Source organism: Pseudochaenichthys georgianus, chromosome 5 (genome assembly GCF_902827115.2).
Source record: "Pseudochaenichthys georgianus chromosome 5, fPseGeo1.2, whole genome shotgun sequence".
Lineage (NCBI taxonomy): Eukaryota > Metazoa > Chordata > Actinopteri > Perciformes > Channichthyidae > Pseudochaenichthys > Pseudochaenichthys georgianus.
This window is the reverse complement of record NC_047507.1, coordinates 41,896,192-41,913,741: the sequence shown is the minus strand read 5'-3', so window position 1 is coordinate 41,913,741 and position 17,550 is coordinate 41,896,192. Positions and strand designations below refer to the sequence as shown.

The 17,550-nt window shown below is 42.8% G+C and overlaps 1 protein-coding gene across 1 annotated transcript; it reads right to left on the bottom strand.

Moving 5' to 3' along the window:
* Positions 1-842: 842 nt before the first annotated feature.
* On the bottom strand, positions 843-2,742 carry LOC117446416 (uncharacterized). The gene is made up of 6 exons (XM_034082575.2): positions 2,636-2,742; positions 2,085-2,183; positions 1,667-1,899; positions 1,401-1,578; positions 1,222-1,315; positions 843-1,030 (listed from the first exon to the last, which is right to left on the bottom strand). The coding sequence occupies exons 1-5, from the start codon at positions 2,688-2,690 to the stop codon at positions 1,278-1,280; spliced, it is 603 nt and encodes a 200-aa protein (XP_033938466.1). The 5' UTR covers positions 2,691-2,742; the 3' UTR covers positions 843-1,030; positions 1,222-1,277.
* Positions 2,743-17,550: the final 14,808 nt, after the last annotated feature.

Genomic DNA, 17,550 nt, shown 5'->3' with positions numbered 1-17,550 from the left:
CTTCCGGCGCAGACTGAAAACTCATCTCTTTCGACTCCACTTCGAGCGATAGAACTATTAACAAAGAACTGCTAACAGAGCACTTATATACTAATAAAGGACTGGCTTAGCCAGTTGAGCAGCACTTGAAACGATTGGCTCTTTGAAACCTGATGTTCTTATATGATTCTGTTTTCCTCAAGGTTGTGTCTTCCTGGTCGAATGTACTTATTGTAAGTCGCTTTGGATAAAAGCGTCAGCTAAATGCAACGTAATGTAATGTAACATATCTTGTGGAAAGTGCCTGATGGAGGGTGTCACCTTTTTTCCTGTTCCATCCCATAGCATGCACTGTGAGCATGTCCAGTCGTGCTTTTGAAAGCAATAATGAGGTTATGATGTGTCATCTAAAAAAGTATGCAATAATAGGGCAAGCCCTTCCACTCACCTGCTTTGGACATGTATTTTGTTGTCAGGGCACAACGGGACAGGTAGCTGCTGACCTGCTCCACCTCTTACCCGGCGGTCACCCTGCTCCCTCCTGGTTCTTCCCACTCCATATAATCTGATGGTAAAAGGTTGCTGGAATTGTTGTGCAAAGAGGCTACATACTACTATACTAAACAGTATAGCTTAGATATTTACTACTTCAGTATTATAAATATAAAAAATATAAATGTACGGGATACAAAAATATTTCACATACCTCGCATTTGGTAGCATGGGCTCGAGCATGCATTACGCTGAGGAATGGCTTCATGGTGGTCAGCTCCTGGAGAGCAGGATGGACACTTGCAGCTTTCTCCATGTACGGCCAGTACTTGGAAGCCACATCCATAGCGAAGAACTTGGCTTTGGCTGGCATGAGTTCCTTTTGAAGATACAGGGGGTAGGCGAATATCTCCCCCCTGTACATATTTAAGGCCTTCAAAAGAAACCCATGGCGACATACAGCCACCTCCATCCCTTCTTCATCCAGCTTAGAAGCCCTCCTTGACGTCTCCCTCGCTGCTGTCCACTGGGAGTCCCCACATGTGCCTCTTCCCTGGGTCTAAGACACGCATTACATCATGACAAATCAGTTAAAAGCAATGGAATCACGATCTACACCATTTGTTCTAATTATCTGATTTTGGAGTAGATGGTAAGGAGAAGTAGCTGAATTTGAAGAAAGTCAGGGTCGGATATACATGGCTATGTTTGTGATATACCTATAAGGTAAAATTATGAATAAAAACTTGCATTTTTCAGTGATCTCTGTATTTTGTCGACAAATGCAGCCACCGCGCTGTCTTCTGCTACAAAGAGCCCATTAAAAAAGGCGCTGCCATCAGAACTGAGAACAAAAAGATTAGCAAATATATTCATGAAATATAAACAGTAATCAAAAAAGTTAAATAACAACAATGTAAAAATAGCACCTTCCACTTCGCCGAAAGCGATATAGCTTCCTGTTTCCATCGGCAGAAACAGCCAACATCTCCGTCGTGCAGGCAGGGCAGAGAAAGGAGCACCACAGCAGAGCTGGTCTTCCTCATACGAGGCATAGGAGAACTCCAGAAAGCTGCGCTGCAGTGCATCTCCGTTGACAGGTCCAGACTGGAAGATAATTACATATATTCCTGTGATTTTGTCTATTTACGGAAATGTTATAATGTATAATATGGTAAATAATATTTACACTTACTCTTCCTCCACACTTTGTGCGATGCTCCAGCAGCTTTGCAAAGGCCTGTCTGGAGAATCCCGGAGAGATGACCTTGAGCTCTTCAAAGGAGCTCAGGAGGTCCAAGGTGTAAAGTGTGGAAATACTGACCGAAGCTGGCCAGTATCCACTTTTAAGGAGGACTTTCAAGTCGGGGGTCCACTGCTGCTGGCAAGTTTGACAGACATATAGTGGCAGATGCAAGTCATAACGCCCTTGGAACAAGTAAATAAACATAATTAAGACACACTTTACAATAGTTCCATCTACAAATAGTCAAAGATTAACAGATATTACATGAAGGTTTTACTCCAATTGGAAGCACAATGCCTCAGCCCACAACAGTAAACATATAACAACAATTCAATAGAAATCCAAATATATATATATATTTGTTTACCATTGATGGTAATTAAAATCACTGGTTTGCCTGGTACCACAGGGAAGTGTTTGCCTTTACAGGAGCAGTTGGGTGCCTTCACAGTTGGCAATATGCAAGCTGTCAAAAAAAAAAGAATAGCACTAATTACCATGATATGCTGGCCGAAGAGACATGTGCACATCAAAATGCATGTTTGAGAGAGCATACCTTGGTCATGGGTCTCATATCCACCTTCCACTCTAACAACACATGTTGTTGGACTAATTGGTTTAAAAAACCCATTTATTAAATTGTCCCGGTTGTGGAGTGGCTGTTTCTTGTGATGAAGTACATCACAGTCTCCACAGAACCACTCCTCGGGGAGACACTCTCTACACCTTGGGAGGAAATACAAAATTATTCTAATATCCTAGAATTACTTTCATTTTCATGTGGGTCTTCTCTAGGTATCCAGTTTTCTATCATCCCAAAAGTCATGCATGTTAGCTGAAATAGCAGTGCACTGAGCATTAATACTGAACAATTACAATTAGGTAAAGTAATTTAAATAAAGGTAAATGTTATCTCACCTAATAACAGAGGCCACACAGGGGATGACCAACAGCCTCTTTCTCTAGAAGGCATTGTAGGTGGTGTGGTCTTGCTTCTCTCCAGCGCTCTGAGGCTTCCTGCTGCCGAAAAGGCCAGGATGAGGCAGAGCTTTGAGGCTCAGGAGGAGGACATGAGGAAAGACTGTCAGAGAGTCTCTCCATATTCTTTTCTGTGAACAGAATGGGAAAATGTAACTGTAAATGACTATATTTAAGATGAACACTAAAAATCAAGGATCATTTCTTTGCTCAGTATGGAACTGGCCAATATCTTTACTGAATTACATTCCTCGTCCGAGTCCTGAACTGTCAGTTGTGTATAAGGTTATTTTCTCTCACGAACACAATTTATTTTAGTTTTAAACTTAAAGCCATTTTTGTGATTTACCAAATTCGTGTTGTGCTGAAGGTTCAGTTGCAGAACCTCCACACGGGAAGACTGGAAGCCCTCAGTCGGGGGGGATGTGACTGTAAAACATCCCACAGAGGGTTAACAGCAGATAACTGATGATTTGTATTATCTACCTATTGTTTAAAAGCTTGTGAAATTAAATAAAGCATAGTTCTTATGACACCACAGTGGGAATGTCTCCGACTGTAGTGTCACTATGCGTTTATATATTTGAATTATTGTAGACCCTCAACAAGCAATTACTGTGTTTTCATTCAATTTTCCAACCATTTATTTAGTAAATTCATAAAAATGTAAAATAATTGTGATTTCAACCTGTAGCTGAGCCTTGGTGTCGCCCTCCACGCCTCCCTCTCGGCTTGCCACGTTCTACACAGCCCCTTTTAGGGGACTGTAAAGTGTCTCCTACAGAGCGTGCCCGTTTCCTCTCCTCCGCTGCTTTCTGTGACCAAGTAACAACTCATGTAAGGTTGATGTTGCTGATAAACTGATACCATATGACAGTGGACAAATAAAAAGGACATTCATTCTCTTGAAGAACATTTTTGCTTCAAGTTTTTCCTACCATATCCAACTAATGAAGTAAAACAAGTTGAACAAGCTTTATTTAGTAAGCCTCTGCCCCCCATGTTGTAATGATGAACCGTTTTGCAAAGATCCAACATCCAGTTACTCTTGGCCTGTTCAGCATTGTTTGGATAACAGATAGTGCCACATTCAAGTAGGAAATGAATGAGGTCATATGGGTTAAAACACCAACCTTAGCTTCAGCTAGCATGTGTTCATGCTTCAGCTCAAGAGCCATGCGTTTCCCTTCTTTGGATGTGGGATTATTGGGGTCTGGGTTGTGTTTTGTTGCCATTGCAACACAGCCAGCCAGCCAGCCAGCCAGCCAGCCAGACAGCCAGCCAGACAGCCAGCCAGCCAGCCAGCCAGCCAGCCAGCCAGCCAGCCAGCCAGCCAGCCAGCCAGACAGCCAGCCAGCCAGACAGACAGACAGCCAGCCAGCCAGCCAGCCAGCCAGCCAGCCAGCCAGCCAGCCAGCCAGCCAGCCAGCCAGCCAGACAGCCAGCCAGCCAGCCAGCCAGCCAGCCAGCCAGCCAGCCAGCCAGCCAGCCAGCCAGACAGCCAGCCAGCCAGACAGACAGACAGCCAGCCAGCCAGCCAGCCAGCCAGCCAGCCAGCCAGCCAGCCAGCCAGACAGCCAGCCAGCCAGACAGACAGACAGACAGACAGACAGCCAGCCAGCCAGCCAGCCAGCCAGCCAGCCAGACAGACAGACGGACAGACAGACAGACAGCCAGCCAGCCAGCCAGCCAGACAGCCAGACAGACACAAGAGATATGCAAACAAACAGCTGCTGTATGAGACAGACAGAGATAGTGAGACAGATTGTAAGATTGAGATGGATAGATGAAGAAATAGATAATGAATGATAGAAAAAGATAGAGACAATAACTATAAGAAAGCTAGATAGATAGACAGAGAGATAGGTTGAGTTTGGCTCTTAAAAGTGCCGTTGGTTTTATGATGGTGTAGATCAGTGTATGGGTTTGTGGTGTGGGTACAGGAGCTGCAGGAGAGAACAGAAAAAGTGAATTATGTAGTGAAACTAGCTTTTTTTAAATGCACATTGTGACGGTTTAACTAGTTTAGACAGACTGAGTTCATTTACGTGTTTCCTGTTTCATACGCGTAACAAGCACATGGACTATGCCCCTCCCCCCAAACATATATTAAAATGTCGACCAGCGTTAGTACTGTCATGTGTAAAACAAAAGCGATTAAGATAACGTATAACTCACACTTTAACACCGACGTATGCAGCCGTAATCAAGACACATATTTTTCACACACCACTTATGAGCTGATATAAATGTAGCTAAACTAGTTTAAGCTTATGTTGAACGTGAGCTAGCTAGCTAGCCGCCCGCAAGAATTATTTCACATTAATGTTGCTTTGCTGATTATGGCGAAGGCATTTCTCAGACTTAGAACAGTTCATTATGTATGATGAACCATGCGAGTGAAGGCTTAAAAAAATCCCCAATTATTAAATCTAAGCAAAACATGCATCTTTAGTGACACAACTTACTTTGTCAGAGGATGGATTGCAATGCCGGTGGCAGCGGTCTTTGGCCAATAGGTGGTTCTCTGAATTATGTAATTTCCTGTACCGATTATACAATAAAATATTAATACATTTTGTTGCGTGAGACATTATATTCAGCAGAAGTCTCCACGTTTGCAGTCAACCAAAGTAGCTTGTAAGTATGCTAACGGACAGAAGAAACACACGACCACATCGCTCAGAGTTTGGCCTGGAGTACTGCCGTTTATTGTAACTGCGCATGCTCATTAGCATCACCACGTTTCAGGCACATTCTGATGATGTCATACACATGAACTCAAACATGACTTTGTTATTAGACAAATATGCTCAACACTCCCACTCAAAGACATGTTGATAACTCTCTACAGTGGTACACAGAATCCAAATAAACAAAACAAAAGCTTCTCTAGCAGTGTTCAATTTGTATACCTGCAATTTACATTACTCTCCAAACAAATACCCTTTGAACTTGTCAAATTGTGCCTTTGTCAACGGCTTGGTTAGGACATCAGCTACCATATCTGCAGTAGGACAATATGTAATAGATATCTTCCCCTCAGCATGTGCAGATCGTACAAAATGGTATTTGATGTCTACATGCTTGCTTCTCTGTCTGGATACAGGGTTTTTGGATAGAGCTATTGCTCCCTGGTTGTCCTCATGTATCTTCACTGGTACATGTGGGCTATTACGGTCTACCCCTTTTAATAGCTGTACAAGGTACATGCTCTCTTGAGTAGTAGCCGCTAATGCCATGTACTCGGCCTCACAGGTCGATAGCGCCACTGTTGGCTGCTTCCTGCTTTTCCAGGATATAACTGGACCATTTTCAGTTAAGCTGAAACAATATCCAGTTGTGCTTCTCCTATCATTTTGATCGGCTGCCCAATCAGCATCACTGTATCCCTCAAGCTTTAGGCTTTCCTCACTTCTCTTGTAATGTAGCTCTTGGTCTATTGCACCCTTTAGATACCTCAACAGCTGTTTTGCTGCAGCCCAATGTTGTTGTTTTGGTTCTGCTAGGTGTTGTGATAGTTTACTCACAATCCAGCTCAGATCAGGTCTAGTACATGTCATAATGTATATCAAGCTACCTACTATCTCTCTGTATCCTGTTGAATCCATAACTTCACCCTCAGTTAGGGGTGGGCGATATTGAAAAATATGTTATCACGATATTTTCAAGCAGTATCACGATAGACGATATATATCACGATATTTTTTCATGTCGCTTATTATGGTTATTTTTCAAGTTACTTAACAGTACAAGCACCTACAAGGTAACAGAAACTAAAACAAAAAGGAGTAACAGACCAGAATAGCATTTCAAGCTGGTTTTATTTCAGAAATGAATCCCTGAATGAACAAGTGAGCAGTGAACATCAATAAACATGAAAAGGAGGGTAAAACATAACTAAGTAAAACATAAAACATCAATGAGGAAAAGTCAGTGCCAAACAATTAAAATGTAAACTTTAGAGTAGACTTGAAGTGTAATAAAAGACTTTAGCATAACTGAAGGGAAAAACATAAAACGCCACCGCGTCAGTTATGTCTTTCCACCGTTTGCTAGTCTTTTCATAAGGAGCCCCTTTATGAAATGCCTGCCCTATGGTAGTTTGTTTTGGTGCAGTCGCTGCGGTAGATTGTGCATTCACACGCGGGGGACCTTGCACTACAGTCTCTGCATGCGCTTTCTGGTGCTTGCGTTTGAGGTGGTCTCGTAAGCCTGACGTGTTGCCATCTGTCGCTTTGAAATTTCCTTTTTTGCACATTTTGCAAATTACATTCGTTTGCTCCGTGTCTGTTGTGTTATATCCAAAATATTTCCATACCACAGACGTAGAGTTCTTTTTGGGGACTAAATCTAATTCTTCTACATCAGAATCTGACTGTCCGTCCATTATTGCTGTGTGTGCAGACTGCCAACAGTGTATTTTCCCTCGCTGCAAAGAAAGGGGGCGGGGACTTTGGGAGCGTGTCAAACAACTCGGACTGAACGAAAGCAGAGGTGCGCTGACATTGTGAAATCGAACGGGCTTGATATATGGTGAAATTGAAATCAGTAGGTGAGGCTGGGGGAGCGGGAGGGGAAGAGGCTCATAGCCCCCTGCGCCGCGCACGGAGAGCCTCTTCCCCTCCCGCAATTATTATTTTTTTTTTTATCACGATAGGACGATATCTCTGAAAAAGCATATCGTGGAGACCTAATATCGTCACGACGATATATATCGTCATATCGCCCACCCCTACCCTCAGTGTCAAAATGTAACTTTTGCTCGCATGGAGTTGACCTTGGTTTGCACTCTGACATGCCAAACCTCTCTAGCATCTTTTCTATGTGTCTCTTTTGGCTCATTTTGATCTCCCCCTCACTCTGTGTAAAGTCGATACCTAGGAAGTGTTTAAGTTCACCCAAATCTTTCATTTTAAACTTCCTCTTCAACATCTCTTTGACATCACTGAGTGAGCCGTTGTTATTGGCCGCTATAAGTAGGTCATCTACCCATATCAGCAGAATAACTCTTTCTTTCTCAGACTCTTTTCTGTAGACACAATGATCAGCGTCATTTTGCACAAACCCATTCTCTGTAAGATGATCTGCAGTAACTTGTTCCAGTTTCGCCCGGATTGCTTTAAACCATACAATGACTTGTTAAGTTTGCACACTAAGTGTTCCCCTGTTTTGGATTCTGCCTCAAAACCTTCGGGCTGTTCCATATATAACTCGCAGTCTATTGGTGCATGGAGATAAGCTGTCTTCACATCCATTTGGTGTAGGATAAGATCCTCCTGTATAGCCGTCTGCATCAATGTACGTACAGAAGTCATATTTGCTGTCGGTGAAAAAGTTTCCTTGTAATCAATTCCCTCTACTTGACTATAGCCTTTAGCTACATATCTGGCTTTAAACATCTCAGATCCATCTGGGCTTTCCTTTACTGCATATACCCAACGACCTCACACTGCTTGCTTTCCCTTTGGCAGTGTGGTCAGACTGAAGGTCTCATTCTCTGTTAAGGAGTTTATCTCCTCTTTCATTGCATCAGTCCACATTTTTGATTTCCTAGAGCCTACAGCCTGCATGTATGTTTTGGGTACGTCACAAGCAACCCTGTAGAAATAATCTACATTTTCACCTTCATCTTTACAATCAGCCTTACACTGATACTCCATTAAATATTCTGGAGCGTTTCTTTGTCTAGTGGGATAGCGTCGTGCACTCTCTCCCTGTTCTCTTTGAGTACCATCTGTCTGGATCTGACTAGCCTCAATATTCTCCTCACTATAGGACTGTACACCCACATTAGGCTCTCTCTGATTCTGGTTCACCATTTTTGTCCCGGCTGGTGTTGTGGGAATAGTTTCTCCATAAGGGTCAAAATCCATATTATGATTTGTCTGAGTCTGACTATCTGCACTACTCTTTGTGATACATTTTACCAGCCTATGTTTCAGGACTTTCCCTGTCTCAGGATAAAATACTTGGAATGCTGGGCTATATTTGTCGTATCCTACAAAAATACCCTTTGCACATCTAGAATCTAGCTTCTTCTTATCCTGTTTATACCCGTAGCATTCTGAGCAGTGGCGTTGCGCAATATTGCGGGGCTCCCCCGCAGGTCGGACCATGGGCCCCGCCCCCTCCCCTAAATCAATAATAGAGTGACATGGGATAGACATCGTGGCCACCTTTTTAAATGTTTATTTTTTCAGGCATCTTTTGTAAACAGTATAGGCCTATAGGTCAGTAGGACATTTCTGTATAATATACATCTGATTTAAACAGTAAGGTCAGTAGGAACTGTATAATAATATACATCTGATTTAAACATCATTGACAAATACAAACAAGTGGCTGTGTATTTTTTGTAACATGAAGGTATATTGTAGAACGTTATAGCCTATCATCATTGGAGTTCACACAACGGAACGGTTCACATATATATAACATTCTGTATAAAAGAAAAGTAGCCTACAAAAAACAAACAAATAAAACACATCCTATAGGCTACATAGAGGATGCAATCAGGAGCTGCTTTGTAGGCCTATTATTTTATACGAGCGCGTCTCCTGGCATTCTTCTGCGCAAAGTCCTGTATAACAGTCTTTAAATCTATACTGCGCGCGCGTCGGCTCTCAATACTAAGGACTGCTAACCCAGACAGTCTCTCTTGCGACATTGTGCTCCTCAAATATGTCTTTATTAATTTAAGTTTTGAGAAAGATCTCTCAGCACTGGCAACAGTCACGGGTATAGTTAAAAACAATTTCAGTGCTGTGGCAACATCGGGGATACTTGGTAAAATGGACTGATTTTCAATGAGCAGGGTTTGTGCCAGGTCTTTGATTGTTCCACGCTCAATTTTCTTTATAGTAGGCCTAAGAGCATTACGGAGGGACAGGATCTGGAAAGGAAACTCGGCTGACAGGTCGTCTTTATACTGGCCTGATAAAGCACTTGCAGACTCAGACAGATCCTTGTCTGTTGCGCGCAAAAGTTCGCGGGGAAGCAGAAAAGAAAATCGCTGTGCAACTTCGCTCATTCCAACAAATCGATTTTTGAGTTGCGCAACGACAATATCGATATTTGCGTAAAATACCGCCACTCTAAAATGCTCCCCTGGGTCTTGGAGCCGCTGGTCCTCGCAAAGCTCTGAAAAGTGCCTCTTTGTGCGCCTTGCGCGTCTGTCTTTGAAGAGACTGGACACCCCATGAGGATGCCAGGTCTTGCGCGTGCGCTTTTAAGCCATCAAACTCTCCTCGGAGTTGGGCAAGTGTATCGGTTGCGTTACCAAGCATTGCTGTCGCCTGTAAGAGGTCCACGTCTTTGCGCTGAAGAGCTTGGGACACAATGTTGACTGTTTCAAGGACCTTGCCCTGTATTACAGTCATTACAACAAACTCAAAGCTCTCCATGGCCTTTTTCAAGCCAGTCGCCTCGGCACGTTCCTCGCTTTTTTTGGAGAGCAAGTCTATCTTAGTTAGCGCTTGCATTATGTCAGCATAACGGAACCGCAATGATTGGACGGCGTCTTGTCTTGATGCCCATCGTGTCGGGCATAGTCTCTTCAGTGTAGGCTGGCCAGCCTTGGGCACTGAGAGGTGTGTTTCCAAAAGCTCCCATCGTTTGATGCTTCCACTAAAGAATACATATAGCCTTTCAACAGTGTCGTAGAAGTCTTTTATCTCAGGTATATTTTGGCATGCGTCATTGAGGACAAGGTTTAAATTGTGCGCAGCACAATGAATGTACACTGCGTTGGGCTCTTTATCCCTTATGCGTTTTTGTACACCGGAGTAGACGCCACTCATATTGCTAGCCCCGTCATATCCTTGTCCGCGGCACTTCCCAAGTAGTATCCCCTTTCTCTCCATCGATTCGAGAATTTCTCTCTCTAGACCTGCAGCAGTTTGGTCTGTGACTGCATGGAAGCCCAAAAAACTTTCGTTTATTTTCACCTCCGTAGGGTTTCCATTTTCATCATTTGCTATAGTAACATATCTGAACACTTGACTCAGTTGGTCTACTTTTGAAATGTCCTGGGTAGTATCCATTATAATCGAATAGAATTCTGCATTCTGTATGTCTGTAATGATTGTGTCCTGCACTTTTTTCGATAGCAATGAAATTATTTCGTTTTGAGTTTGAGGACTTAGGTAGTGCACCTTCTTTTTGCTTTCAATAAGCCTTTGCAGAACTGGATCATAACGCGCCATAAGTTCTATGGTAGATAAGAAATTACCATTATCTATATCACCTGTTTTGTCTCTGTGACCCCGGAAAGCAGAGTTGCGAGAGGCCAGTGTTAGTGTAACATCAGTTATTCTGGTTAGGACCTCGGTCCAAAACCCCACCTCTCTCTTAAACTCAGATGATATTTGCGCGTCAATGGTCAGATTATTTTTCCACGTATCATACACGACACATGCTGCCAAATGAGAGCAAGAACTCCATCTCGCAGGGGCATTCTTTAGGTGATCGTAGGCTGATTTAGTAACTGTTTTAATGTGACTGTTGAAGCTCAGGTCAGAGTCCATGACTACACCTAGATTTCTGGCTTTATCTGTTGTTTTGAACATTGCAGACTGAAGCTCAGCGCTAACTTTTAAACGTTCTGCCTTGGCTCCAAAAACCATTACCTCAGTTTTATCTTTGTTTAATTGGAGAAAGTTCTGACACATCCAGTCATTGATTTGTTCAATGCACTTACTCAGTGTTTGAATTGGAGCATAGTCTCCTGGTGAAATTGTTACGTAAATGTGTGTGTCATCTGCATAGCTATGGTAACTGATTTTGTTGTTCTTCATTATCTGAGCCAGTGGTAGCATGTAGACGTTAAAGAGAAGAGGCCCCAAGATTACAAATATTACACACCAGAAAACACAGAAATATCCATGAAATAAACATACAGTAGGCTATAAACAATTAATCAATCAATCAATCAATCAATCAATGTTTATTTATATAGCCCAATATCACAAATGTTACATTTGTCTCAGTGGTCTTCACAGTGTGTACAGAATATCAGTATGACAATACGACACCCTCTGTCCTTAGACCCTCTGTCCTTAGACCCTCACATCGTACAAGGAAAAACTTCCAAAGAAAACCCAGTTTAAAGGGAACATGGGAGAAACCTCAGGGAGAGCAGCAGAGGAGGGATCCCTCTCCCAGGACGGACAGACGTGCAATAGATGCCGTGCGTAAATTGAAAATATAATACATTTGCAACATAGGTAGTCCAGATGTTTGGAAATGCATGTGTGTATAATAGGAAGATGAATCCACGAGGATATCCATCCAGGACCTATGATCCAGGACCACAGCCACGACTCAAGATCCAGGGCTCGCGATCCAGGACACAGGACCGAAGGATCATCCATGACTCCGGATCCCGGCGTATTTAGACACCAAAAAGAAAGACATGTGGGGAAGCTGGGTTAATCGGAACATGAGAGTACACGGGTATAGACAGAGAGAAGGAAGAAGTAAGATGTCCCCCGACAAACTAAGCCTATATCAGCAAAACTAGGGGCTGAATCTAATCAGCCCTAACTATAAGCTTTATCAAAAAGGAAGGTCTTAAGCGCACTCTTAAAAACGGATAGGGTGTCTGCCGCCCGAACACAAACTGGAAGCTGATTCCACAAATGTGGAGCTTGATAAGAAAAGGCTCTGGCTCCCATTGTACTTTTAGAGACTCTAGGAACAACCAACAACCCTGCATTCTTGGAACGCAATGCCCTAGTAGGACAGTAGGGTATAATGAGTTCTTTAAGGTAAGATGGCGCCTGCCCATTAAGGGCTTTGTAGGCGAGAAGAAGAATTTTAAATTCTATCCTGTGTTCTATAGGGAGCCAGTGTAAGGCAGCCATTAAAGGGATAATTGGGAAGGCATTACAAATGTAAATATATTTTAAATAATAAAACAATCCCAGCACCACAGGTATCGACAGGAGAAGAGGGAATTCTCTCCACAAAATGTGAATGCCTATGTGGAGAATGGCTGCATTAGCCATCTTTGCCATCCACAATTTCAGCTGCACTGACACCCCCTGTCAGTGGAAGAAGCCAAAGGCAGCTAAACGTACGCATTCAGTGGAGGAGCTATTTCCTCCAACCAATAACTCATTCAACCCGCTGACAAGAGAGCCCAAAGCGTGCGACTGCTTCCCTTAGTGCCAGGGTGCTAGGGCAACAACAGGCCCTTGATGGTGTTTTGTCTGTACAGTGGGGGACTATGAATGAATGTGAGGGCGTCAGGGCATTCACCACTGCAACCCAGATGCAGGTCCATGAGTCAGGTTTGTGGCTCTCCCAATCAGGAGTGTTGGGGGCATCTCCAGATGGTCTGGTAGGGTCTCCCGCTGTGCTGGAGGTAAAGTGTCCCTACGGAGCCAGGGAAATGACAATTAGTGAAGCATTGCAAATCAAGGGCTTCTGTGTCAGTAAGGAGGGAGAAACATTCAGCCTGCTTGAGGAGCATCCTTACTGGCACCAAGTGCAAGGTCAGCTTCACCTCACTGCAAGAAAGAAGAAGAAATTAAGAAATTGTGAATCGTTTTTAATTTACATTTACTCGCCTTTGCAATGTTGTGGTTGTTAGAGTGTTAGGTTTCCTGTCAGCTCGTCTGTTGGGAAGATATAAAATATTAGTTTCATGGAAGTCACACCGTCACATATAAGAGCATTAAGACATACAGTACATAGGCTAAAACAAAACATCTAAAGATATAACCTTGCACTTTGTCTCATGAACATTTTCACTATTTTGACATTTTTATAGATGAAAATTGAACTAAAGAAATAAAGGTAGATTAATCCATATTGAAAATAGTTGTCAGCTGCTACACTAATTATAATAGTTATATTTCTTAATTAATTAAGATAAGATATTACTGTATTGATCCCAATTTGGGAAATATTTGTGTTGCAGCAGCATAACAAGAAAAACTAAATATAAGTTATTATATATACAAAAGTATGTGAGGGATGGAATATTAAATTGAATATAAATGTAAAATGTACATGTGATGTTACGTCCAAGAGAAGCTATGGAGCAGAGAGTTCTCTGCCAGCCAGAGGTGATTTGTTATTAGTTCAATATGTCAAACAGTGGCGGCCGGCCCATAGGGGCGCTAGGGGCGCCGCCCCACCTCTTGCCAGATACAAAATAAAAATAAATATTAAATAAAAAAATATATATTTAAAAAAAATATTTAAAAAAAAAATATATTTTATATTTTAATTTTTAATGAACAAGGTAAATATCATACAATTAGTATCACAAAAATGTATAATCTACAATACAATCTCGTTTAAAAAAATTGTGTTACGATGTCTAAAGTTACTGATAAGTCACCTGTTGTTTCCTGCCTGGCCTTGCCCATGGCATTAGTTTATCATTACGGGGCAGAGCCCCCGAGCGAAACAGCAGCAACCAGCAGGTTGCAAAAGTCTCAATAGTAAACTGTGCCGCCGAAACATAATTTCAGCCAATCAGCGCCGTCAAATATTTTGGTCACGTGGGCGCTCACGTTGGCGCCCATGTTGCTTACGTGCGTTGACGTGATTTGTTTTTTAGACTCGTGAGTAACCAAGGTGACGCAGTATTTGGATGAGAATGGTGTGCAGGTGGAGTCGCTGGAACCTTGGTCCGCCCAAGAGCTACTCTCCAATCCTTTTCTTTTCAAAATATTTTTATTAATTTCTTGTTCAAGACAGAAATGCCACAAATTGGCCAAAACAGTGTCACAATACAGTGAGTTGTGCAAACATGTAGCATTACATAGAAAACGTGAAGACATTTTATAGTAAAACAAAAACAAAAATACACCATCAGCAAAGAATTGTGAACAAATAATTATGCCGGAGATGGCCCATCCCTCCCCATCCCTCCCCGTTCCAGTGGATGATCAAACTAATTATATAGCACATTGTCCAGAGTAGAGAATATAATTACTATATGTTGTTATATATTAAAATGGAGTCACACTGTTTTCATGTCAAGGGCCAAGTAACCACATCAAGCTACTTTGGTCTTATTAAAGTAAGCCAAGAAGGGACCCCAGGTCTTATAGAATTTCTCATCAGAGCCTCTGATTGAGAAGCGCAGCTTCTCTAAGTTAAGGCAGGACATTATGTCCCGAAGCCATTGATTGCATGTGGGCGGGACAGCGTCCTTCCATTTAAGTAGAATTGCACGTCTGGCCAGAAGCAAGGAAAAGGCAATCATGCGGCGTTCCGAGGGTGTCAAGTGCAGCACACCTACAGTGGTTGTACCAAACATAGCCATCAGGGGGTCCGGGTCTAGTTTTTGATTTAGGATGTTGGACAAGGTACGTCTACCCAGAATTCCTGTAGGCGGGGGCATAGCCAGTACATATGAAAGAGGGTAGCAACATTGTTTTTACATTTATCGCAAGTAGGGTTCACATCTGGGAAGAAGCTGGACAATTTAGCCTTTGAAAAATGCGCCCTGTGTACTATCTTAAACTGTATAAGGCAGTGTCTTGCACAGAGTGAAGATTTATGAATTGATGTGAGGATTGTGTCCCATAGGTCATCCTCCAGGGACTGCCCCAGGTCATGTTCCCAAGCCAGCTTAATACTGACCAAGGGTGCCTGAATCAACATGGAGATGTTTCTGTATAAGGTTGACATAGCCTTTTGAGACATTGGGTTAAAGGAGAGGAACATATCAACAGGGTTACTATCCGGTTCCTTAGGAAAACACGGCAAGACAGAACGCACATAGTGCCTAGCCTGTAGATATCGAAAGAAATGTGTCTTAGGTAGATTGTATTTCTCTGAAAGTTGGTCGAAAGACATGAAGTTACCATTTGTAAACATATCCTTAAATTGCCTGATACCCTTCCTGTGCCAGTCCTGAAAGGTGGAGTCATGTCTCGATGGAACGAAAAGATGGTTGGAAGCCACAGGGCTCAGAAGTGAGAAATCTTTGTGACCAAAAGACCTCCTAAACTGGACCCACACTTTCAGGGTATGCCGAACAACTGGATTAGCTATCGACTTAGACGAAAATTGACTGAGTGGTGACCCAAGGAGTGCTGGAAGTGAGACATCACCACATGACTCCAGTTCCAAGGATGTCCACGCTGGCCTGTTGGGTTGAAGGTAAAAGTGGCGCCAGAAGGTGAGGCAGCGAATATTAGCAGCCCAGTAATAGTGGCGAGTGTTGGGGAGGCCCATGCCCCCATCGCTCTTGAGTCGTTGCAGTAGTAGTTTATTAACTCGCGGTTTCTTGTTTTGCCATATATATGAGGAGAAAACGGAATCTAAGGAAACAAAGAAGGATTTGGGGATGAACACTGGCACCATTTGGAATAGATAAGTGAATTTCGGGAGTATAGTCATTTTGATGGAGTTTATACGTCCGGCAAGGGACATTGTGAGAGGAGACCACTGCTGTAGCAACGTTTTCACCTGGCCGAATAAGGTCATGAAGTTTTCTTTAAACAAATATTTAAATTTCCGTGTAACTGTCACTCCAAGGTAAATAAACTGCTCACGTTCAAGTTTAAATGGCGAGTCTTTGTAGTCCAAATGGAGGGCTTCACTATTGATTGGAAACAGAGTACTTTTGTTTAAATTTAGCTTGTAACCAGATATGGAACCGAACTGCTCTAGCAGAGATAATGCTGCTGGCAGAGAGGTTGTTGGGTTTGAAATATATAGCAAAAGGTCATCTGCATACAAAGACACCTCATGCACCGAGCCCCCCCTTGAGATACCGGCAACGTCTGCACTGTTGCGGAGAGCAATCGCTAGCGGTTCAATAGCCAAATTAAAAAGGATTGGACTTAATGGGCAACCTTGGCGTGTTCCGCGGCCCAGGGCAAAAGGTTGCGAGAGTGTACCATTTGTTTGGACTGCGGCAGTGGGAGAAGCATATAATAGATTAACCAAAGATATAAACGATGACCCAAAGCCAAACTTCTCTAAAACTGTAAATAAATACCTCCATTCGACTCTATCAAAACCTGCACTGGCTCCCTGTCCGTCAACGAATACACTTCAAAATCCTTCTGTTAACACACAAAGCTCTCAATAACCAGGCCCCCCCCTACCTCTCCGACCTGATCCACCACTACACCCCCTCCCGCAGCCTTCGCTCATCAGAAGCGAACCTCCTCTCTATCCCCACACGAACCAAGCTCCGAACCTGGGGCGACAGAGCCTTCTCCATCGCTGCCCCCACCCTCTGGAACTCCCTCCCCCAACACATCAGAGACTGCACTGACCCCCCCACTTTCAAAACACTGACCAAGACACACCTCTTCAGACTGGCTTTTAATCTGTGAATTATGCTGTGTTGCTGTTTTAATAACTTTTAAATGTTATTTTATCATGTTCTTATACATTTTTAAAATTCTATTTTATCATGTTTTATCACCACTGTAAAGCGTCTTTGAGCACCTGGAAAAGCGCTTCGAAATGAAATGTATTATTATTATTATTATTATCAAACGCCTTTTCCGCATCCAAAGCCACAACACATTCTGGGACGGTTCCAGTTGGTGAATATATTATATCAAAGAGACGCCTGACATTAAAGAAGGAGTAGCGGTTTTTAATAAACCCAGTCTGATCGGATGATATTATTAGTGGGATGACACCTTCCAATCTGCGAGCCAGAACCTTGGCTAAGATTTTAGCATCTGTGTTCAGCAATGAGATAGGCCTGTAAGAGGCACATTCGGTAGGGTCTTTCCCTTTTTTAGATATAAGAGTAATTATTGCCTCGTTGAGAGACGGGGGGAGCGAGCCCAGCTGAAAGGATTCGGCCAGAACGGTTGTCAAGTATGGCGAGAGAAGCGTGGAAAACTGCTTAAAAAATTCGG